The sequence below is a fragment of the Salmo salar genome, chromosome 07 (genome assembly GCF_965601325.2).
Source record: "Salmo salar chromosome 07, fSalSal1, whole genome shotgun sequence".
Lineage (NCBI taxonomy): Eukaryota > Metazoa > Chordata > Actinopteri > Salmoniformes > Salmonidae > Salmo > Salmo salar.
Window position 1 is genome coordinate 2,380,877 of NC_138297.1, and position 25,834 is coordinate 2,406,710.

The 25,834-nt window shown below is 47.9% G+C and overlaps 1 protein-coding gene across 2 annotated transcripts in view; it reads left to right on the forward strand.

The window, feature by feature from the left end:
- Positions 1 to 25,834, forward strand: part of ctc1 (CTS telomere maintenance complex component 1) — an 84,920-nt gene that overhangs the window by 44,324 nt on the left and 14,762 nt on the right. For both annotated transcript variants that reach the window (XM_082977294.1, XM_082977295.1), the window contains 7 exons: positions 1,214 to 1,303; positions 4,987 to 5,124; positions 5,478 to 5,524; positions 15,567 to 15,658; positions 17,791 to 17,947; positions 19,072 to 19,146; positions 19,935 to 20,091. In XM_082977294.1, coding sequence (XP_082833420.1) covers positions 1,214 to 1,303; positions 4,987 to 5,124; positions 5,478 to 5,524; positions 15,567 to 15,658; positions 17,791 to 17,947; positions 19,072 to 19,146; positions 19,935 to 20,091 — 756 coding nt within the window. The remainder of the gene's footprint in view (positions 1 to 1,213; positions 1,304 to 4,986; positions 5,125 to 5,477; positions 5,525 to 15,566; positions 15,659 to 17,790; positions 17,948 to 19,071; positions 19,147 to 19,934; positions 20,092 to 25,834) is intronic.

A 25,834-nucleotide genomic window follows, 5' to 3' on the forward strand; every position in this document is an offset into this window, starting at 1 on the left:
CGTAAGGTAGAAGGTTATATTTTTAGAGGGTAGTATCCTGTATATGTCCTGGTGACATAGTGTTGTGGAGGGTCGTAAGGTAGAAGGTTATATTTTTAGAGGGTAGTATCCTGTATATGTCCTGGTGACATAGTGTTGTGGAGGGTCGTAAGGTAGAAGGTTATATTTTTAGAGGGTAGTATCCTGTATATGTCCTGGTGACATAGTGTTGTGGAGGGTCGTAAGGTAGAAGGTTATATTTTTAGAGGGTAGTATCCTGTATTTGTCCTGGTGACATAGTGTTGTGGAGGGTCGTAAGGTAGAAGGTTATATTTTTAGAGGGTAGTATCCTGTATATGTCCTGGTGACATAGTGTTGTGGAGGGTCGTAAGGTAGAAGGTTATATTTTTAGAGGGTAGTATCCTGTATATGTCCTGGTGACATAGTGTTGTGGAGGGTCGTAAGGTAGAAGGTTATATTTTTAGAGGGTAGTATCCTGTATATGTCCTGGTGACATAGTGTTGTAGAGGGTAGTATCCTGTATATGTCCTGGTGACATAGTGTTGTGGAGGGTCGTAAGGTAGAAGGTTATATTTTTAGAGGGTAGTATCCTGTATATGTCCTGGTGACATAGTGTTGTGGAGGGTCGTAAGGTAGAAGGTTATATTTTTAGAGGGTAGTATCCTGTATATGTCCTGGTGACATAGTGTTGTGGAGGGTCGTAAGGTAGAAGGTTATATTTTTAGAGGGTAGTATCCTGTATTTGTCCTGGTGACATAGTGTTGTGGAGGGTCGTAAGGTAGAAGGTTATATTTTTAGAGGGTAGTATCCTGTATATGTCCTGGTGACATAGTGTTGTGGAGGGTCGTAAGGTAGAAGGTTATATTTTTTAGCATCCTGTATTTATTCCCGACAAAAAATCCAAGTATTTTTATAACTCTAAATCTATTTTTTCTGATCATGACCTCCCTGTCCTGTCTCCCTCTGCTGTCTGTCTCCCTCTGCTGTCTGTCTCCCTCTCCCTCTGGTGCCTGTCTCCCTCTCCCTCTGGTGTCTGTCTCCCTCCCTCTGGTGCCTGTCTCTCTCCCTCTGGTGCCTGTCTCCCTCTCCCTCTGGTGTCTGTCTCCCTCCCTCCCTCTGCTGTCTCCCCCCCTCTGCTGTCTCCCCCCTCTGCTGTCTGTCTCCCTGTGCTGTCTGTCTGTCTCCCTCTGGTGCCTGTCTCCCTCTCACTCAGGTAGAGCTGTTGTTTGTGAGGTCATCAGTACGCTGGTTTCCTCTGATCCAGACTGGATCTTTCTACAGACTCATCGCTCCAAACACGCAGGTACTCCATCCTCCATCCCTCTATCCCTCCATCCCTCTATCCTCCATCCCTCTATCCTCCATCCCTCTATCCTCCATCCCTCTATCCTCCATCCCTCTATCCTCCATCCTCCATCCCTCCATCCCTCTATCCTCCATCCCTCTATCCTCCATCCCTCTATCCTCCATCCCTCCATCCCTCTATCCTCCATCCCTCTATCCTCCATCCCTCTATCCTCCATCCCTCCATCCCTCCATCCCTCCATCCCTCTATCCTCCATCCCTCTATCCTCCATCCCTCCATCCCTCCATCCCTCTATCCTCCATCCCTCTATCCTCCATCCCTCTATCCTCCATCCCTCCATCCCTCCATCCCTCTATCCTCCATCCCTCTATCCTCCATCCCTCTATCCTCCATCCCTCCATCCTCCATCCCTCCATCCCTCCATCCTCCATCCCTCTATCCTCCATCCCTCTATCCTCCATCCCTCCATCCCTCTATCCTCCATCCCTCTATCCTCCATCCCTCTATCCTCCATCCCTCCATCCCTCCATCCCTCCATCCCTCCATCCTCCATCCCTCCATCCCTCCATCCCTCTATCCTCCATCCCTCCATCCTCCATCCCTCTATCCTCCATCCCTCATCCTCCATCCCTCTATCCTCCATCCCTCTATCCCTCCATCCCTCTATCCCTCCATCCCTCTATCCCTCCATCCCTCTATCCTCCATCCCTCTATCCTCCATCCCTCTATCCTCCATCCCTCCATCCTCCATCCCTCTATCCTCCATCCCTCCATCCTCCATCCCTCTATCCTCCATCCCTCTATCCTCCATCCCTCTATCCTCCATCCCTCTATCCTCCATCCCTCTATCCTCCATCCCTCCATCCCTCTATCCTCCATCCCTCTATCCTCCATCCCTCTATCCTCCATCCCTCTATCCTCCATCCCTCCATCCCTCCATCCCTCTATCCTCCATCCCTCTATCCTCCATCCCTCTATCCTCCATCCCTCTATCCTCCATCCCTCCATCCCTCCATCCCTCCATCCTCCATCCCTCTATCCTCCATCCCTCTATCCTCCATCCCTCCATCCTCCATCCCTCTATCCTCCATCCCTCTATCCTCCATCCCTCCATCCCTCCATCCCTCTATCCTCCATCCTCTATCCTCTATCCCTCCATCCCTCTATCCTCCATCCCTCCATCCCTCCATCCCTCCATCCTCCATCCCTCTATCCTCCATCCCTCTATCCTCCATCCCTCCATCCCTCCATCCCTCTATCCCTCTATCCTCCATCCCTCCATCCCTCCATCCCTCCATCCCTCTATCCTCCATCCCTCTATCCTCCATCCCTCTATCCTCCATCCCTCTATCCTCCATCCCTCCATCCTCCATCCCTCCATCCCTCCATCCCTCTATCCTCCATCCCTCTATCCTCCATCCCTCTATCCTCCATCCCTCTATCCTCCATCCCTCTATCCTCCATCCCTCTATCCTCCATCCCTCCATCCCTCTATCCTCCATCCCTCTATCCTCCATCCCTCTATCCTCCATCCCTCTATCCTCCATCCCTCCATCCCTCCATCCCTCTATCCTCCATCCCTCTATCCTCCATCCCTCTATCCTCCATCCCTCCATCCCTCTATCCTCCATCCCTCTATCCTCCATCCCTCTATCCTCCATCCCTCTATCACTCCATCCCTCCATCACTCCATCCCTCTATCCTCCATCCCTCTATCCTCCATCCCTCCATCCTCCATCCCTCTATCCTCCATCCCTCTATCCTCCATCCCTCTATCCTCCATCCCTCTATCCTCCATCCCTCTATCATCCATCCCTCCATCTCTCCATCCCTCTATCCTCCATCCCTCCACCCTCCATCCCTCTATCCTCCATCCTCCATCCCTCTATCCCTCCATCCCTCCATCCTCCATCCCTCCATCCCTCCATCCCTCTATCCTCCATCCCTCTATCCCTCCATCCCTCCATCCCTCTATCCTCCATCCCTCTATCCTCCATCCCTCTATCCTCCATCCCTCTATCCCTCCATCCCTCCATCCCTCCATCCCTCTATCCTCCATCCCTCCATCCCTCTATCCTCCATCCCTCTATCCTCCATCCCTCTATCCTCCATCCCTCTATCCTCCATCCCTCCATCCTCCATCCCTCCATCCCTCCATCCCTCTATCCTCCATCCCTCTATCCTCCATCCCTCCATCCCTCCATCCCTCCATCCCTCTATCCTCCATCCCTCTATCCTCCATCCCTCCATCCCTCCATCCCTCTATCCTCCATCCCTCTATCCTCCATCCCTCTATCCTCCATCCCTCCATCCCTCCATCCCTCTATCCTCCATCCCTCCATCCCTCTATCATCCCTCCATCCCTCCATCCCTCTATCCTCCATCCCTCCATCCCTCCATCCCTCCATCTCTCCATTCCTCTATCCTCCATCCCTCCATCCCTCCAAACACTCAGGTACTCTATCCTCCATCCCTCTATCCTCCATCCCTCCATCCCTCCTAACACGCAGGTACTCTATCCTCCATCCCTCTATCCTCCATCCCTCCATCCATCTATCCTCCATCCCTCCATCCCTCTATCCTCCATCCCTCCATCCCTCTATCCTCCATCCCTCCATCACTCCATCCCTCGATCCCACCTAACACTCTCTGTCTCCCTCTCTGTCTCCCTCCCTCCCTCCCTCCATCCCTCTCTCTCCCTCGCTCTGTCTCCCTCCCTCCATCCCTCCCTCCATCCCTCTCTCTCTCCCTCTCTCTGTCTCTATCCCTCTCTCTGTCTCCCTCCCTCCATCCCTCTCTCTCTCCCTCTCTCTGTCTCCCTCCCTCCATCCCTCTCTCTCTCCCTCTCTCTGTCTCTATCCCTCTCTCTGTCTCCCTCCCTCCATCCCTCTCTCTCTCCCTCTCTCTGTCTCTATCCCTCGCTCTGTCTCCCTCCCTCCCTCCATCCCTCTCTCTCACTCTCTCTCTCTCCCTCTCTCTGTCTCTATCCCTCGCTCTGTCTCCCTCCCTCCATCCCTCTCTCTCTCTCTCTCACTCTCTCTCTCTCCCTCTCTCTGTCTCCCTCCCTCCATCCCTCTCTCTCTCCCTCTCTCTGTCTCTATCCCTCTCTCTGTCTCCCTCCCTCCATCCATCTCTCTCTCCCTCTCTCTGTCTCTATCCCTCGCTCTGTCTCCCTCCCTCCATCCCTCTCTCTCTCTCTCTCACTCTCTCTATCTCTCTCTCTGTCTCCCTCCCTCCATCCCTCTCTCTCTCCCTCTCTCTCTCTCTATCCCTCTCTCTGTCTCCCTCCCTCCATCCATCTCTCTCTCCCTCTCTCTGTCTCTATCCCTCGCTCTGTCTCCCTCCCTCCATCCCTCTCTCTCTCTCTCTCACTCTCTCTATCTCTCTCTCTGTCTCCCTCCCTCCATCCCTCTCTCTCTCTCTCTCACTCTCTCTCTCTCCCTCTCTCTGTCTCCCTCCCTCCATCCCTCTCTCTCTCCCTCTCTCTGTCTCTATCCCTCTCTCTGTCTCCCTCCCTCCCTCCATCCCTCTCTCTCTCCCTCTCTCTCTCTCTCTATCCCTCTCTCTGTCTCCCTCCCTCCATCCCTCTCTGATTTTAAAATGGTCGAATTAATAAACTTAAAAAACTTGGGTTGTTTTCTTTTGATCTCGCCTGATTTGCCCGTGTTCCTGTCACTCAGGATCCCAGTGTTCTGATTGGCTGTCGTGTTGCTGGGAGGAGCGGTGTAGAGCTCCATACGAACCCCTCCCTCCTGGTGCGCTCTGATTGGAGGATCCACACCCTGACCCGCCCACTCCTGACCACGCCCTACTCCCAGGTGAGCTGGGCTGCGTTCAGCAGGACTAAACGGTGCTCAACCTGTAATTTAAAAATAAAGTATTTTGTAATTCCTTATAGTTAACCCCTGACCTCTAAACCCTGACCTCTCCTCCAGTTAACCCCTGACCTCTAAACCCTGACCTCTCCTCCAGTTAACCCCTGACCTCTAAACCCTGACCTCTCCTCCAGTTAACCCCTGACCTCTAAACCCTGACCTCTCTCCTCCAGTTGAACCCTGACCTCTAAACCCTGACCTCTAAACCCTGACCTCTCTCTCCTCCAGTTAACCCCTGACCTCTCTCTCCTCCAGTTGAACCCTGACCTCTAACCCCTGACCTCTCTCTCCTCCAGTTCATTTCTCAGAAGGTCATGTCTGTGGCTGAGGTCCTGGACTGCTGGTAAGAAAACAAATCTATGTTATTGGTCACATGGTTAGCAGGTGTTATTGGTCACATGGTTAGCAGATGTTATTGGTCACATGGTTAGCAGGTTATTGGTCACATGGTTAGCAGATGTAATTGGTCACATGGTTAGCAGATGTTATTGGTCACATGGTTAGCAGGTTATTGGTCACATGGTTAGCAGATGTAATTGGTCACATGGTTAGCAGGTGTTATTGGTCACATGGTTAGCAGATGTTATTGGTCACATGGTTAGCAGATGTTATTGGTCACATGGTTAGCAGATGTTATTGGTCACGTGGTTAGCAGGTGTTATTGGTCACATGGTTAGCAGATGTTATTGGTCACATGGTTAGCAGATGTTATTGGTCACATGGTTAGCAGATGTTATTGGTCACATGGTTAGCAGATGTTATTGGTCACATGGTTAGCAGATGTTATTGGTCACATGGTTAGCAGATGTTATTGGTCACATGGTTAGCAGATGTTATTGGTCACATGGTTAGCAGATGTAATTGGTCACATGGTTAGCAGATGTAATTGGTCACATGGTCAGCAGATGTTATTGGTCACATGGTTAGCAGGTGTTATTGGTCACATGGTTAGCAGGTGTTATTGGTCACATGGTTAGCAGATGTTATTGGTCACATGGTTAGCAGATGTTATTGGTCACATGGTTAGCAGATGTTATTGGTCACATGGTTAGCAGATGTAATTGGTCACATGGTTAGCAGATGTTATTGGTCACATGGTTAGCGGATGTTATTGGTCACATGGTTAGCGGATGTTATTGGTCACATGGTTAGCGGATGTTATTGGTCACATGGTTAGCGGATGTTATTGGTCACATGGTTAGCAGATGTTATTGGTCACATGGTTAGCAGATGTTATTGGTCACATGGTTAGCAGATGTTACTGGTCACATGGTTAGCAGATGTTATTGGTCACATGGTTAGCAGATGTTACTGGTCACATGGTTAGCAGATGTTACTGGTCACATGGTTAGCAGATGTTACTGGTCACATGGTTAGCAGATGTTATTGGTCACATGGTTAGCAGATGTTATTGGTCACATGGTTAGCAGATGTTATTGGTCACATGGTTAGCAGATGTTATTGGTCACATGGTTAGCAGATGTTATTGGTCACATGGTTAGCAGATGTTATTGGTCACATGGTTAGCAGATGTTACTGGTCACATGGTTAGCAGATGTTATTGGTCACATGGTTAGCAGATGTTATTGGTCACATGGTTAGCAGATGTTATTGGTCACATGGTTAGCAGATGTTATTGGTCACATGGTTAGCAGATGTTATTGGTCACATGGTTAGCAGATGTTATTGGTCACGTGGTTAGCAGATGTTATTGGTCACGTGGTTAGCAGATGTTATTGGTCACGTGGTTAGCAGATGTTATTGGTCACGTGGTTAGCAGATGTTATTGGTCACGTGGTTAGCAGATGCTATTGGTCACGTGGTTAGCAGATGCTATTGGTCACGTGGTTAGCAGATGTTATTGGTCACATGGTTAGCAGGTGTTATTGGTCACATGGTTAGCAGATGTTATTGGTCACAAGGTTAGCAGATGTTATTGGTTACGTGGTTAGCAGATGTTATTGGTCACGTGGTTAGCAGATGTTATTGGTCACATGGTTAGCAGATGTTATTGGTCACGTGGTTAGCAGATGTTATTGGTCACATGGTTAGCAGATGTTATTGGTCACATGGTTAGCAGATGTTATTGGTCACATGGTTGGCGGATGTTATTGGTCACATGGTTAGCGGATGTTATTGGTCACATGGTTAGCGGATGTTATTGGTCACATGGTTAGCGGATGTTATTGGTCACATGGTTAGCGGATGTTATTGGTCACATGGTTAGCGGATGTTATTGGTCACATGGTTAGCAGATGTTATTGGTCACATGGTTAGCAGATGTTATTGGTCACGTGGTTAGCAGATGTTATTGGTCACGTGGTTAGCAGATGTTATTGGTCACGTGGTTAGCAGATGTTATTGGTCACGTGGTTAGCAGATGTTATTGGTCACGTGGTTAGCGGATGTTATTGGTCACGTGGTTAGCGGATGTTATTGGTCACGTGGTTAGCAGATGTTATTGGTCACATGGTTGGCAGATGTTATTGGTCACATGGTTAGCGGATGTTATTGGTCACGTGGTTAGCGGATGTTATTGGTCACATGGTTAGCGGATGTTATTGGTCACGTGGTTAGCGGATGTTATTGGTCACGTGGTTAGCGGATGTTATTGGTCACGTGGTTAGCGGATGTTATTGGTCACGTGGTTAGCAGATGTTATTGGTCACGTGGTTAGCAGATGTTATTGGTCACGTGGTTAGCAGATGTTATTGGTCACATGGTTAGCAGATGTTATTGGTCACGTGGTTAGCAGATGTTATTGGTCACGTGGTTAGCAGATGTTATTGGTCACATGGTTAGCAGATGTTATTGGTCACATGGTTAGCAGATGTTATTGGTCACATGGTTAGCAGATGTTATTGGTCACATGGTTAGCAGATGTTATTGGTCACATGGTTAGCAGATGTTATTGGTCACGTGGTTAGCAGATGTTATTGGTCACATGGTTAGCAGGTGTTATTGGTCACATGGTTAGCAGATGTTATTGGTCACATGGTTAGCAGATGTTATTGGTCACATGGTCAGCAGATGTTATTGGTCACATGGTTAGCAGATGTTATTGGTCACATGGTTAGCAGATGTTATTGGTCACATGGTTAGCAGGTGTTATTGGTCACATGGTTAGCAGGTGTTATTGGTCACATGGTTAGCAGATGTTAATGTGAGTGTAGTGAAATGCTTGTGCTTCTAGTTCCAACAGTGCAGTAATATCTAACTAGTAATCTAACAATTCCCCAACAATTAATACACACACATCTAAAGGGGTGAATGAGAATATGTACATATAAATATATGGATGAGTGATGGCCGAGCGGCATAGGCAAGATGCAGTAGATGGTATAAAATACAGTATAAACATATGAAATGAGTAATGTAAGATATGTAAACGTTATTAAAGTGGCATTATTTAATAAAGTGGCATTATTTAAAGTGACTAGTGATCCATTTATTAAAGTGGCCAGCGATTGGGTCCCAATGTAGGCAGCAGCCTCTCTGAGTTAATGATTGCTGTTTAGCAGTCTGATGGCCTTGAGATAGAAGCTGTTTATCAGTCTGATGGTCTGGAGATAGAAGCTGTTTATCAGTCTGATGGCCTGGAGATAGAAGCTGTTTATCAGTCTGATGGTCTGGAGATAGAAGCTGTTTACCAGTCTGATGGTCTGGAGATAGAAGCTGTTTATCAGTCTGATGGTCTGGAGATAGAAGCTGTTTATCAGTCTGATGGCCTGGAGATAGAAGCTGTTTACCAGTCTGATGGCCTGGAGATAGAAGCTGTTAAGCGTCCCGCCCTAGTCAACAGCCAGTGGAATCGCGTGGCGCGAAATACAAATACCTCAAAAATGTTATAACTTACATTTCTCAAACAAATCTCTATTTTACACCATTTTGAAGACAAGACTCTCGTTAATCTAACCACATTGTCCGATTTCAAAAAGGCTTTACAGCGAAAGCAAAACATTAGATTATGTCAGGAGAGTACCCAGCCAGAAATAATCACACAGCCATTTTCAAAGCAAGCATATATGTCACAGAAACCAAAACCACAGCTAAATGCAGCACTAACCTTTGATGATCTTCATCAGATGACACTCCTAGGACATTATGTTATACAATACATGCATGTTTTGTTCAATCAAGTTCATATTTCTATCAAAAACCAGCTTTTTACATTAGCATGTGATGTTCAGAACTAGCATACTTCCGGTGAATTTACTAAATTACTCACGATAAACGTTCACAAGAAACATAACAATTATTTTAAGAATTATAGATACAGAACTCCTTTATGCAATTGCGGTGTCAGATTTTAAAATAGCTTTTCGGCGAAAGCACATTTTGCAATATTCTGAGTACATAGCCCGGCATCACGGCTAGCCATTTTGACACCCACCAAGTTTGGGGCAACCTAAACTCAGAATTACTATTAGAAAAATTGGATTACCTTTGCTGTTCTTCGTCAGAATGCACTCCCAGGACTTCTACTTCAATAACAAATGTTGTTTTGGTTCCAAATAATCCATAGTTATGTCCAAATACCTCCGTTTTGTTCATGCGTTCAGGTCACTATCCGAAGGGTGACGCACGAGCGCATTTCGTGACAAAAAAATTAAAAATATTCCATTACCGTACTTCGAAGCATGTCAAACGCTGTTTAAAATAAATTTTTATGCTATTTTTCTCGTAAAATAGCGATAATATTCCAACCGGGCGACGTTGTATTCATTCAAAGGCTGAAAGAAAAAAATGGAGAATTCTCATGAACGCGCATCTCCAGTGTCACTGTTCCCAGCCTGACCACTCACAAATTCTCCTGCTGTTCTTTGCCCAGAGACAGCAGACACCCCATTACACTTTCTGGCGCCTTCTGAGAGCCAATGGAAGCCTTAGAAAATGTCACATTACAGCAGAGATGCTGTATTTTTGATAGAGATGCAACAGAAGGACAACAAATGGTCAGACAGGGCACTTCCTGTATGGAATCTTCTCAGGTTTTTGCCTGCCATATGAGTTCTGTTATACTCACAGACACCATTCAAACAGTTTTAGAAACTTTAGAGTGTTTTCTATCCATATTAGAGTGTTTTCTATCCCCCCCTAATTATATGCATATTCTCATTTCTGGGCAAGAGTAGTAACCAGTTTAAATAGGGTACGTTTTTTATCCGGCCGTGCAAATACTGCCCCCTTGCCCCAACAGGTTAACAGTCTGATGGCCTTGAGATAGAAGCTGTTTTTCAGTCTCTCGGTCCCAGCTTTGATGCACCTGTACTGACCTCGCCTTCTGGATGATAGCGGGGTGAACAGGCAGTGGCTCGGGTGGTTGTTGTCCTTGATGATCTTTTTGGCCTTCCTGTGACATCGGGTGGTGTAGGTGTCCTTGGAGGGCAGGTAGTTTGCCCCCCGGTGATGCGTTGTGCAGACCGCACTACCCTCTGGAGAGGGTTATGGTTGAGGGTGATGCAGTTGCCGTACCAGGCGGTGATACAGCCCAACATGATGCTCTTGATAGTGCACCTGTAAAAGTTTGTGAGTGTTTTGGGTGACAATTTCTTCAGCCTCCTGAGATTGAAGAGGTGCTGTTGCGCCTTCTTCGCCACACTGTCTGTGTGGGTGGACCATTTCAGATTGTCAGTGATGTGTGCTCTTCTCCACTACTGTCCCATCGATGTGGATAGTTGTGTCATCTTCAAACTTGATGATTGAGTTGGAGGCGTGCATGGCCACGCAGTCGTGGGTGAACAGGGAGTACAGGAGAGGGCTGAGCACACACCCTTGTGGGGCCCCAGTGTTGAGGGTCAGTGAAGTGGAGATGTTGTTTCCTACCTTCACCACCTTGGGGCGGCCCGTCAGAAAGTCCAGGACCCAATTGCACAGGGCAGGGTTCAGACCCAGGGCCTCCAGCTTAATGATGAGTTTGGAGGGTACTATGGGGTTGAATGCTGAGCTGTAGTCAATGAACAGCATTCTTACATACGTATTCCTCTTGTCCAGATGGGATAGGGCAGTGTGCAGTGTGAAGGCGATTGCCTCGTCTATGGATCTATTGGGGCGGTAAGCAAACTGAAGTGGGTCTAGGGTGGCCTGTAAGGTAGAGGTGATATGATCCTTGACTAGTCTTTCAAAGCACTTCATGATGACAGAAGTGCTACGGGGCAATAATCATTTAGTTCAGTTATCTTTGCCTTCTTGGGTACAGGAACAATGGTGGCCATCTTGAAGCATGTGGGAACAGCAGACTGGGATAGGGAGAGATTGAATATGTCCGTAAACACATCAGCCAGCTGGTCTGTGCATGCTCTGAGGACGCGGCTAGGGCTGCCGTCTGGGCCAGCAGCCTTGCGAGGGTTAACATGTTTATATGTTTCACTCCCGTCAGCCACTGAGAAGGAGAGGGGGGGGGGGGGGGGCACAGTCCTTGTTAACCTCTGAGTATTTTCACGTCCGGATGAAAAGCGCGCCCAAAGTAAACTGCCTGTTACTCAGGCCCAGAAGCGAGGATATGCATACAATTGGATGCATATCAATATATTTGGATAGAAAACACTCTGATGTTTCTAAAACTGTTAAAATAATGTATGTGAGTATAACAGAACTGATATGGTAGGCGAAACCCCGAGGACAAACCATCCTCGGCTGTCCATAAGAAGTTAACGGGCTGCGACGGTGCCACTGTTTTATCCTCAAAGTGGGCAAAGAAGGTGTTTAGTTTGTCTGGAAGCGTGACGTCGGTGTTTTTGTTTTCGTAGTCTGTGATTTCCTGTAGACCCTGTCACACATGTCTCGTGTCTGAGCCGTTGAATTGCGCTTCCACCTTGTCCGGCATTTCTCTTGATTGATCGCCTTGCGGAGGGAATAACTACACTGTTTATTTTCAGCCATATTTCCAGACTTCTTTCCGTGGTTAAATGCGGTGGATCACGCTCCTATGCTCTTCTTTTTCACTCACCGAGTCAGCGTATAATAGATCAATGTCGTTCTCTGAGACTGATCAGAACATATCCCAGTCCGCGTGATCAAAACAATCTTGAAGCGTGGCTTCCGATTGGTGGGACCAGCGTTGAATGGTTCTAGTCACGGGTACATCCTGTTTGAGTTTCTGCCTATAGGACGGTAGGAGCAAAGATGGAGTCGTGGTCGGATTTGCCGATGGGAGGGCGGGGGAGGGCCCTTGTATGCATTGCGGAAGTTAGAGTAGCAGTGATCCAGTGTTTTCCCAGCACGAGTGCGACAGTCAATATGCTGATAGAATTTAGGTAGCTTTGTTCTCAAATTTGATTTGTTAAAATACCCAGCTACTATAAATTCAGCCTCAGGATATATGGTTTCCAGTTTACTTATTGACGTTCCTTGAGGGCCGTCTTGGTCTCTGCTTGAGGGGGGGGATGTACACAGCTGTGACTATAATTGACGGGAATTCTTTTGGTAGGTAAAATGGCCGGCAATTGATTGTAAAGAATTCTAGGTCGGGTGAGCAGAAGGACTTGAGTTCCTGTATGTTGTTATGATTACACCATGAGTCGTTAATCATGAAACACCCCTCGTCTTTCTTCTTCCCAGAGAGGTGTTTATCTCTGTCGGCACGATGCACGACTCCGACAACATATCCCGAGAGAGCCATGTTTCCATGAAACAGAGAATGTTACAATCTCTGATGTCTCTCTGGAAGACAAACCTTGCTCGAATTTCGTCTGCCGCGTTGTCGAGAGACTGGACATTGGCTTGTAGTATACTCGGGAGTGGTGGGCGATGTGCACGTCTACGGAGCCTGACCAGGTGGCCGCTTCGTCTGCCCCTTCTGCGGTGCCGTTGTTTTGGGTCGACTACTGGAATTAGATCCATTGTCCTGGGTGGTGGTCCAAACAGAGGATACACTTTGGGGAAGTCGTAATGTTGGTAAGTTGATGTTGCTCTTATATCCAATAGTTCTTCCCGGCTGTATGTAATAAGACTTAAGATTTCCTGGGGTAACAATGTAAGAAAAAATACATAACAAAAACAAAATACTGCATAGTTTCCTAAGAACTCGAAGCGAGGCGACCATCTCCTTCGGCACCATCAGGGTTAGGAAGTCCGAACTCTGGATAAATGGGGAAAAAGTTATAGACCAAGAAATCACACAGAGCAACAGACAACCTTCATCATTGCCATCCAGACCAGACCTGGATTTCAAATACTTAAACAATTATTTCAAATACTTTATCTGTGGCTGTTTGAGTTTGCCTTGCTTAACGGGCTAGACGTGCCGCTAGCGCTCCACCTCGACAACATCCGGTGAAACTGCAGAGCGCGAAATTCAAAATACAAAAATCGTAATAATAAACATGAATGAAAATATAAGTGTCATACATCATCTAAAAGCGTAACTTCTTGTTAATCCAGCTACTTTGTCAGATTTCAAAAAGGCTTTACGGCGAAAGCATACCATGCGATTATCTGAGGACAGCGCCCCGCGTACAAAAGCATTAAAAACATTTTCCAAACCAGCAGAGGCATCACGAAAGTCAGAAATAGCGATAAAATAAATCACTTACCTTTGAAGATCTTCCTCTGTTTGCAATCCCATGGGTCCCAGCTACACAACAAATGGTCGTTTTGTTCGATAAAGTCCTTCTTTATATCCCCAAAAAGTCAGTTTAGTTGGCGCGCTTGATTCAGTAATCCACCTGTTGCCCTCGTTCAAATTGCATACAAAGGAATCCCAAAAGTCACCAATAAACTTCGTCCAAACAAGTCAAACAACGTTTCTAATCAATCCTCAGGTACCGTAATATGTAAATAAACGATCAAATTTAAGACGGAGAACAGTGTGTTCAATACCGGAGATAAATAACGAAGTGCGCGCCACAACACTACAGTCAAAATGACAGCCACCTAGAAAAACTACAAATTCTAGCTCATTTTTCAAAAAACAAGCCAGAAACCCTTTCTAAAGACTGTTGACATCTAGTGGAAGCCATAGGAACTGCAATCTGGAAGGTCTTCCTTTTGAATCTCCCATAAACAAGGATTTGAATGGGCCGTGACCTCAAAAAAAACTAAAACAATTCCGGATGGATTCTCCTCGGGTTTTCGCCTGCCACATCAGTTCTGTTATACTCACAGACATTATTTTAACAGATTTAGAAACTTCAGAGTGTTTTCTATCCAATACTACCAATTATATGCATATCCTAGCTTCTGGGCCTGAGTAACAGGCAGTTTACTCTGGGCACCTCAGTCATCCGAACTTCCGAATACTTCCCCCTAGCCCGAAGAAGTTAAAGGTCCAATGCAGCCATTTTAATCTCAGTATCAAGTCAATTCTAGGTGACAATGAACTAACTACCTTACTCTGATTGTTTCACATTAAAATGGTCAACAAGAAACGAATAGCTTCTTAGCCAAGAGCAATTTCTTAAGCAAGAATTTTGCTAGGACTGAGTGGGGAGTGGGAAAACTGAAAACAATCTGTTATTGGTCGAGAGGTTTGGAACTCTGTTATTGGCCCGAGAGGTTTGGAACTCTGTTATTGGTCGAGAGGTTTGGAACTCTGTTATTGGCCGAGAGGTTTGGAACTCTGTTATTGGCCGAGAGGTTTGGAACTCTGTTATTGGCCGAGAGGTTTGGAACTCTGTTATTGGCCGAGAGGTTTGGAACTCTGTTATTGGCAGAGAGGTTTGGAACTCTGTTATTGGTCGAGAGGTTTGGAACTCTGTTATTGGCCCGAGAGGTTTGGAACTCTGTTATTGGCAGAGAGGTTTGGAACTCTGTTATTGGCCCGAGAGGTTTGGAACTCTGTTATTGGCCCGAGAGGTTTGGAACTCTGTTATTGGCCGAGAGGTTTGGAACTCTGTTATTGGCCGAGAGGTTTGGAACTGTGTTATTGGCCGAGAGGTTTGGAACTCTGTTATTGGCCGAGAGGTTTGGAACTCTGTTATTGGCCGAGAGGTTTGGAACTCTGTTATTGGCCGAGAGGTTTGGAACTCTGTTATTGGCCGAGAGGTTTGGAACTCTGTTATTGGCCGAGAGGTTTGGAACTCTGTTATTGGCCGAGAGGTTTGGAACTCTGTTATTGGCCGAGAGGTTTGGAACTCTGTTATTGGCCGAGAGGTTTGGAACTCTGTTATTGGCCGAGAGGTTTGGAACTCTGTTATTGGCCCGAGAGGTTTGGAACTCTCAGTCTTATTGGTGATGTCACCAGGCAGGCCAAAAACTCCATCCAATCAAAACGAGCTGAAATTTCAGGCGATCTTTTTCGAACAGCTCTTACACTAAAAAGTAATTATCCTGATTTTCATCATTTCGTGAGAAGCCTAATTACGTGACTAAACGGTCAGGCAGACCAGGTAGGCTCAGGTACCATCATCATCATCATCATCATCACCTCTCTCTGTGTGTTGTAGCAGTGGGGTGGATCTGGTCTCGTTCCATGGAGTCATCTCTCAGAGGATCACCCTACAGAGAGGGACGACCACACACACTCCTACACAGAGAGGTACGAGACACACACACTCCTACACAGAGAGGGACGACCACACACACTCCTGCACAGAGAGGTACGACCACACACACTCCTGCACAGAGAGGTACGACCACACACACTCCTGCACAGAGAGGTACGACCACACACACTCCTGCACAGAGAGGTACGACCACACACACTCCTGCACAGAGAGGTACGACCACACACACTCCTGCACAGAGAGGTACGACCACACACACTCCTACACAGAGAGGTACGAGACACACACACTCCTACACAGAGAGGGACGACCACACACACTCCTGCACAGAGAGGTACGACCACACACACTCCTGCACAGAGAGGTACGACCACACACACTCCTGCACAGAGAGGTACGACCACACACACTCCTACACAGAGAGGGACGACCACACACACTCCTACACAGAGAGGTACGACCACACACACTCCTACACAGAGAGGTACGAGATACACACACTCCTGCACAGAGAGGGACGACCACACACACTCCTGCACAGACAGGGACGACCACACACACTCCTGCACAGAGAGGTACGAGACACACACACTCCTGCACAGAGAGGGACGACCACACACACTCCTACACAGAGAGGTACGACCACACACACTCCTACACAGAGAGGTACGACCATACACACTCCTACACAGAGAGGTACGAGACACACACACTCCTGCACAGAGAGGTACGACCACACACACTCCTGCACAGAGAGGGACGACCACACACACTCCTGCACAGAGAGGGACGACCACACACACTCCTACACAGAGAGGTACGACCACACACACTCCTACACAGAGAGGGACGACCACACACACTCCTACACAGAGAGGGACGACCACACACACTCCTACACAGAGAGGAACGAGATACACACTCCCCTACAGAGAGGTACGAGATACACACTCCTGCACAGAGAGGGACGACCACACACACTCCTGCACAGAGAGGTACGAGACACACACACTCCTGCACAGAGAGGGACGACCACACACACTCCTGCACAGACAGGGACGACCACACACACTCCTGCACAGAGAGGTACGAGACACACACACTCCTACACAGAGAGGGACGACCACACACACTCCTACACAGAGAGGGACGACCACACACACTCCTGCACAGAGAGGTACGAGACACACACACTCCTACACAGAGAGGGACGACCACACACACTCCTACACAGAGAGGGACGACCACACACACTCCTACACAGAGAGGTACGACCACACACACTCCTACACAGAGAGGTACGAGATACACACTCCCCTACAGAGAGGTACGAGATACACACTCCTGCACAGAGAGGTACGACCACACACACTCCTACACAGAGAGGTACGAGATACACACTCCCCTACAGAGAGGTACGAGATACACACTCCTGCACAGAGAGGTACGACCACACACACTCCTGCACAGAGAACAGGGCTGGAGTATAAACCTCCTGGAGGGGTATCTCTCCAGGAACAGGGTTGGAGTATAAACCTCCAGGAGGGGTATCTCTCCAGGAACAGGGTTGGAGTATAAACCTACAGGAGGGGTATCTCTCCAGGAACAGGGTTGGAGTATAAACCTACAGGAGGGGTATCTCTCCAGGAACAGGGTTGGAGTATAAACCTACAGGAGGGGTATCTCTCCAGGAACAGGGTTGGAGTTAACCTACAGGAGGGGTATCTCTCCAGGAACAGGGTTGGAGTTAACCTACAGGAGGGGTATCTCTCCAGGAACAGGGTTGGAGTATAAACCTACAGGAGGGGTATCTCTCCAGGAACAGGGTTGGAGTTAAAACCTACAGGAGGGGTATCTCTCCAGGAACAGGGCTGGAGTTGACCTTGGACCTCGCTGCTCTATACAGTCTCCCAGAATAGTCTTAGATGTTGATTCAATGTGTTTGTATTTGTATTTTACCTGTGTGTGTGTGTGTGTGTGTGTGTGTGTGTGTGTGTGTGTGTGTGTGTGTGTGTGTGTGTGTGTGTGTGTGTGTGTGTGTGTGTGTGTGTGTGTGTGTGTGTGTGTGTGTGTGTGTGTGTGTGTGTGTGTGTGTGTGTGTGTGTGTGTGTGTGTGTGTGTGTGTGTGTGTGTGTGTGTGTGTGTGTTTTACCTGTGTGTGTAGACGTGGAGGCAGGGCTGAGTGTGAGGTTGACGGTGTGTGTGGACCCCAGAGGGCGCAGCCTGCAGGTGTATTTGGACCTGAGCCTCACCCCGTATCCACCTGGCCTGGTACCTGGAAACACTGTCCTGTTCACCAGCTTCCATCGCAGGCTGTCACGGTAACACACACACACACACCACACACACACACACACACACACACACACCACACACACACACACACACACACACATTCACACACACCACACACACACACACACACAACACACCACACACACACACACACACCACACACACCACACACAGACACACACACCACACACAGACACACACACACACCACACACACACACACACACACACACACACCACACACACACACACACACATTCACACACACCACACACACACACACACACACACACCACACACCACACACACACACACACACCACACACACCACACACCACACACACACCACACACAGACACACACACCACACACAGACACACACACACACCACACACACACACACACACACACACACCACACACACACACACACACACACACACACACACACACACACACACCACACACACACACACACACACCCACACACCACACACAGACACACACACACACCACACACCACACACACACCACACACACACACACACACACCACACACCACACACCACACACCACACACACACACACACACACACACACACACACACACACACACACACACACACACACACAGACAGACATATACTGAGTACACAAAACATTAAGAACACCTTCCTCATATTGTATTAAAACACTCCAGAAGGTGTATTATTGTGTGTTTGTGTGTTGCAGGGCAGGAAGTGTGTATTAAAACGCTGTGTTTGTGTGTTGCAGGGCAGGAAGTGTGTATTAAAACGCTGTGTTTGTGTGTTGCAGGGCAGGAAGTGTGTATTAAAACGCTGTGTTTGTGTGTTGCAGGGCAGGAAGTGTGTATTAAAACGCTGTGTTTGTGTGTTGCAGGGCAGGAAGTGTGTATTAAAACGCTGTGTTTGTGTGTTGCAGGGCAGGAAGTGTGTATTAAAACGCTGTGTTTGTGTGTTGCAGGGCAGGAAGTGTGTATTAAAACGCTGTGTTTGTGTGTTGCAGGGCAGGAAGTGTGTATTAAAACGCTGTGTTTGTGTGTTGCAGGGCAGGAAGTGTGTATTAAAACGCTGTGTTTGTGTGTTGCAGGGCAGGAAGTGTGTATTAAAACGCTGTGTTTGCGTGTTGCAGGGCAGGAAGTGTGTATTGTCGTTCTGTCCCAGTCAGCTGTTTGACCATCATGGCCCTGGGAAAGACTGGCGCCCAGTGAGTCCTCTCTTCCTCTCCTCCTCTCCTCCTCTTCCTCTCCTCCTCCTCCCCTCCTCTCCTCCTCCACTCTACCTCCCCTCCTCTCCTCCTCTCCTCCCCTCCTCTCCTCTCCTCCTCCTCCCCTCCCCTCCTCTCCTCCTCTCCTCCCCTCCTCTCCTCCCCTCCTCCTCCTCTCCTCCTCCACTCTACCTCCCCTCCTCTCCTCCTCTCCTCCCCTCCTCTCCTCCTCTCCTCCCCTCCTCCCCTCCCCTCCTCTCCTCCTCTCCTCCCCTCCTCTCCTCCTCTCCTCCTCCTCCCCTCCCCTCCTCTCCTCCTCTCCTCCCCTCCTCTCCTCCCCTCCTCCTCCTCTCCTCCTCCACTCTACCTCCTCTCCTCTCTCTGTATTATAACAGTCTCTTCTCTCTGTATTATAACAGTCTCTCTGTATTATAACAGTCTGTTCTCTCTGTATTATAACAGTCTCTCTGTATTATAACAGTCTCTCTGTATTATAACAGTCTCTCTGTATTATAACAGTCTGTCTGTATTATAACAGTCTCTCTGTATTATAACAGTCTCTCTGTATTATAACAGTCTGTCTGTATTATAACAGTCTCTCTGTATTATAACAGTCTCTCTGTATTATAACAGTCTCTCTGTATTATAACAGTCTCTCTGTATTATAACAGTCTCTCTGTATTATAACAGTCTCTCTGTATTATAACAGTCTGTCTGTATTATAACAGTCTCTCTGTATTATAACAGTCTGTAGTCTCATCTCTCCTTTTCCTTGGCTCTCTCTCCAGGTCATGTGACTCTTCTCCTCCCATGATCCTTCTGGGTGTGTGGGCATTGGCAGGGGCAGAGCAGTGCATTGTGGGCCGGGTCCGAGGTCACGTGGTGTGTGTTCTCTACCTGCAGCTGCAGTGGACCTGTTCTCTGTGTGGCAGTATATACGCACAGGTACACACAGCATACACACAGCATACACACACAGCATACACACACAGCATACACACACAGCATACACACACAGCATACACACACAGCATACACACACAGCATACACACACTCCCACACAGCATACACACACAGCATACACACACAGCATACACACACAGCATACACACATAGCATACACACACAGCATACACACACAGCATACACACACTCCCACACAGCATACACACACAGCATACACACACAGCATACACACACAGCATACACACACAGCATACACACACAGCATACACACACAGCATACACACACTCCCACACAGCATACACACACAGCATACACACACAGCATACACACACAGCATACACACATAGCATACACACACAGCATACACACACTCCCACACAGCATACACACACAGCATACACACACTCCCACACAGCATACACACAGCATACACACACAGCATACACACACAGCATACACACAGCATACACACACAGCATACACACACAGCATACACACACAGCATACACACACACAGCATATACACACAGCATACACACACAGCATATACACACAGCATACACACACAGCATACACACACAGCATACACACACATCATACACACAGCATACACACACAGCATACACACACAGCATACACACACTCCCACACAGCATACACACAGCATACACACACAGCATACACACAGCATACACACACAGCATACACACACAGCATATGCACAGGTACACACACAGCATACACACACAGCATACACACACAGCATACACACACAGCATACACACACACAGCATATACACACAGCATACACACAGCATAAACACACAGCATACACACACAGCATACACACACAGCATACACACACAGCATACACACACAGCATACACACACAGCATACACACACAGCATACACACACAGCATACACACACTCCCACACAGCATACACACAGCATACACACACAGCATACACACAGCATACACACACAGCATACACACACAGCATATGCACAGGTACACACACAGCATACACACACAGCATACACACACAGCATACACACACAGCATACACACACACAGCATATACACACAGCATACACACAGCATAAACACACAGCATACACACACAGCATACACACAGCATACACACAGCATACACACACAGCATACACACACAGCATACACACACAGCATACACACACAGCATACACACAGCATACACACACAGCATATACACACAGCATATACACACAGCATATACACAGCATACACACAGCATACACACACAGCATACACACACAGCATACACACACAGCATACACACCCGCACACACACCCGTACACACAGCATACACACAGCATACACACACAGCATACACACACAGCATACACACAGCATACACACAGCATACACACACAGCATACACACACAGCATACACACACCCGCACACACAGCATACACACACAGCATACACACACCCGCACACACAGCATACACACACCCATACACACACCCATACACACAGCATACACACACCCATACACACACCCATACACTCAGCATACACACAGCATACACACAGTATACACACACCCATACACACAGCATACACACACCCATACACACAGCATACACACACAGCATACACACACCCATACACACAGCATACACACAGCATACACACACCCAGCATACACACAGCATACACACAGTATACACACAGCATACACACACCCATACACACAGCATACACACACAGCATACACACAGCATACACACACGGCATACACACACAGCATACACACACGGCATACACACACGGCATACACACACAGCATACACACAGCCGTACACACAGCATACACACAGCATACACACAGCATACACACAGCATACACACAGTATACACACACCCATACACACAGCATACACACAGCATACACACACCCAGCATACACACAGCATACACACAGTATACACACAGCATACACACACCCATACACACAGCATACACACACAGCATACACACAGCATACACACACGGCATACACACACAGCATACACACACGGCATACACACACGGCATACACACACAGCATACACACAGCCGTACACACAGCATACACACAGCATACACACAGCATACACACACAGCATACACACACAGCATACACACAGCATACACACAGCATACACACACCCATACACACAGCATACACACAGCATACACACACCCATACACACAGCATACACACACAGCATACACACAGCATACACACACACAGCATACACACACAGCATACACACACCCATACACACAGCACACACACAGCGCACACACACAGCATACACACACCCATACACACAGCATACAGACACAGCATACACACACCCATACACACAGCATACACACACAGCATACACACACACAGCATACACACACAGCATACACACACAGCATACACACAGCATACACACAGCATACACACATAGCATACACACACCCATACACACAGCATACACACACAGCATACACACACCCATACACACACAGCATACACACACCCATACACACACCCATACAAACACCCATACACACAGCATACACACACCCATACACACACCCATACACACACCCATACACACAGCATACACACACACACCCATACACACACTCATACACACACCCATACACACAGCATACACACACCCATACACACAGCATATACACACAGCATATACACAGCATACACACAGCATACACACACAGCATACACACACAGCATACACACACAGCATACACACCCGCACACACACCCGTACACACAGCATACACACAGCATACACACACAGCATACACACACAGCACACACACAGCATACACACAGCATACACACACAGCATACACACACAGCATACACACACCCGCACACACAGCATACACACACAGCATACACACACCCGCACACACAGCATACACACACCCATACACACACCCATACACACAGCATACACACACCCATACACACACCCATACACTCAGCATACACACAGCATACACACAGTATACACACACCCATACACACAGCATACACACACCCATACACACAGCATACACACACAGCATACACACACCCATACACACAGCATACACACAGCATACACACACCCAGCATACACACAGCATACACACAGTATACACACAGCATACACACACCCATACACACAGCATACACACACAGCATACACACAGCATACACACACGGCATACACACACAGCATACACACACGGCATACACACACGGCATACACACACAGCATACACACAGCCGTACACACAGCATACACACAGCATACACACAGCATACACACAGCATACACACAGTATACACACACCCATACACACAGCATACACACAGCATACACACACCCAGCATACACACAGCATACACACAGTATACACACAGCATACACACACCCATACACACAGCATACACACACAGCATACACACAGCATACACACACGGCATACACACACAGCATACACACACGGCATACACACACGGCATACACACACAGCATACACACAGCCGTACACACAGCATACACACAGCATACACACAGCATACACACACAGCATACACACACAGCATACACACAGCATACACACAGCATACACACACCCATACACACAGCATACACACAGCATACACACACCCATACACACAGCATACACACACAGCATACACACAGCATACACACACACAGCATACACACACAGCATACACACACCCATACACACAGCACACACACAGCGCACACACACAGCATACACACACCCATACACACAGCATACAGACACAGCATACACACACCCATACACACAGCATACACACACAGCATACACACACACAGCATACACACACAGCATACACACACAGCATACACACAGCATACACACAGCATACACACATAGCATACACACACCCATACACACAGCATACACACACCCATACACACACAGCATACACACACCCATACACACACCCATACAAACACCCATACACACAGCATACACACACCCATACACACACCCATACACACACCCATACACACAGCATACACACACACACCCATACACACACTCATACACACACCCATACACACAGCATACACACACCCATACACACAGCATACACACACCCATACACACAGCATACACACACCCATACACACACCCATACACACACCCTACATACACCCATACACACACCCATAAACACACCCATACACACACCCATACACACAGCATACACACACCCATACACACAGCATACACACACCCATACACACACCCATACACACAGCATACACACACCCATACACAAACTCATACACACACCCATACACACAGCATACACACACCCATACACACACCCATACACACACCCATACACACAGCATACACACACCCATACACACACCCATACACACACCCATACACACAGCATACACACACCCATACACACACCCATACACACAGCATACACACACCCATACACACACCCATACACACACCCATACACACACCCATACACACAGCATACACACACCCATACACACACTCATACACACAGCATACACACACCCATACACACAGCATAGACACACCCATACACACACCCATACACACACCCATACACACACCCATACACACAGCATACACACACCCATACACACACCCATACACACACAGCATACCCACACCCATACACACAGCATTCACACACCCATACACACACCCATACACACAGCATACACACACCCATACACACAGCATACACACACCCATACACACACCCATACACACACCCATACACACACCCATACACACAGCATACACACACCCATACACACACTCATACACATAGCATACACACACCCATACACACATATAGACACACCCATACACACACCCATACACACACCCATACACACACCCATACACACAGCATACACACACCCATACACACACCCATACACACACAGCATACCCACACCCATACACACAGCATACACACACCCATACACACACCCATACACACACCCATACACACAGCATACACACACCCATACACACAGCATACACACACCCATACACACACCCATACACACACCCATACACACAGCATACACACACCCATACACACAGCATACACACACCCACACACACACCCATACACACACCCATACACACTGCATACACACACCCATACACACACCCATACACACAGCATACACACACCCACACAGACACCCATACACACAGCATACACACACCCATACACACACCCATACACACAGCATACACACACCCATACATACACCCATATACACAGCATACACACACCCATACACACACCCATACACACACCCATACACACAGCATACACACACCCATACACACACTCATACACACAGCATACACACACCCATACACACAGCATAGACACACCCATACACACACCCATACACACACCCATACACACAGCATACACACACCCATACACACAGCATACACACACCCATTCACACACCCATACACACAGCATACACACACCCATACACACAGCATACACACACCCATACACACAGCATACACACACCCATACACACACCCATACACACAGCATACACACACCCATACACACACCCATACA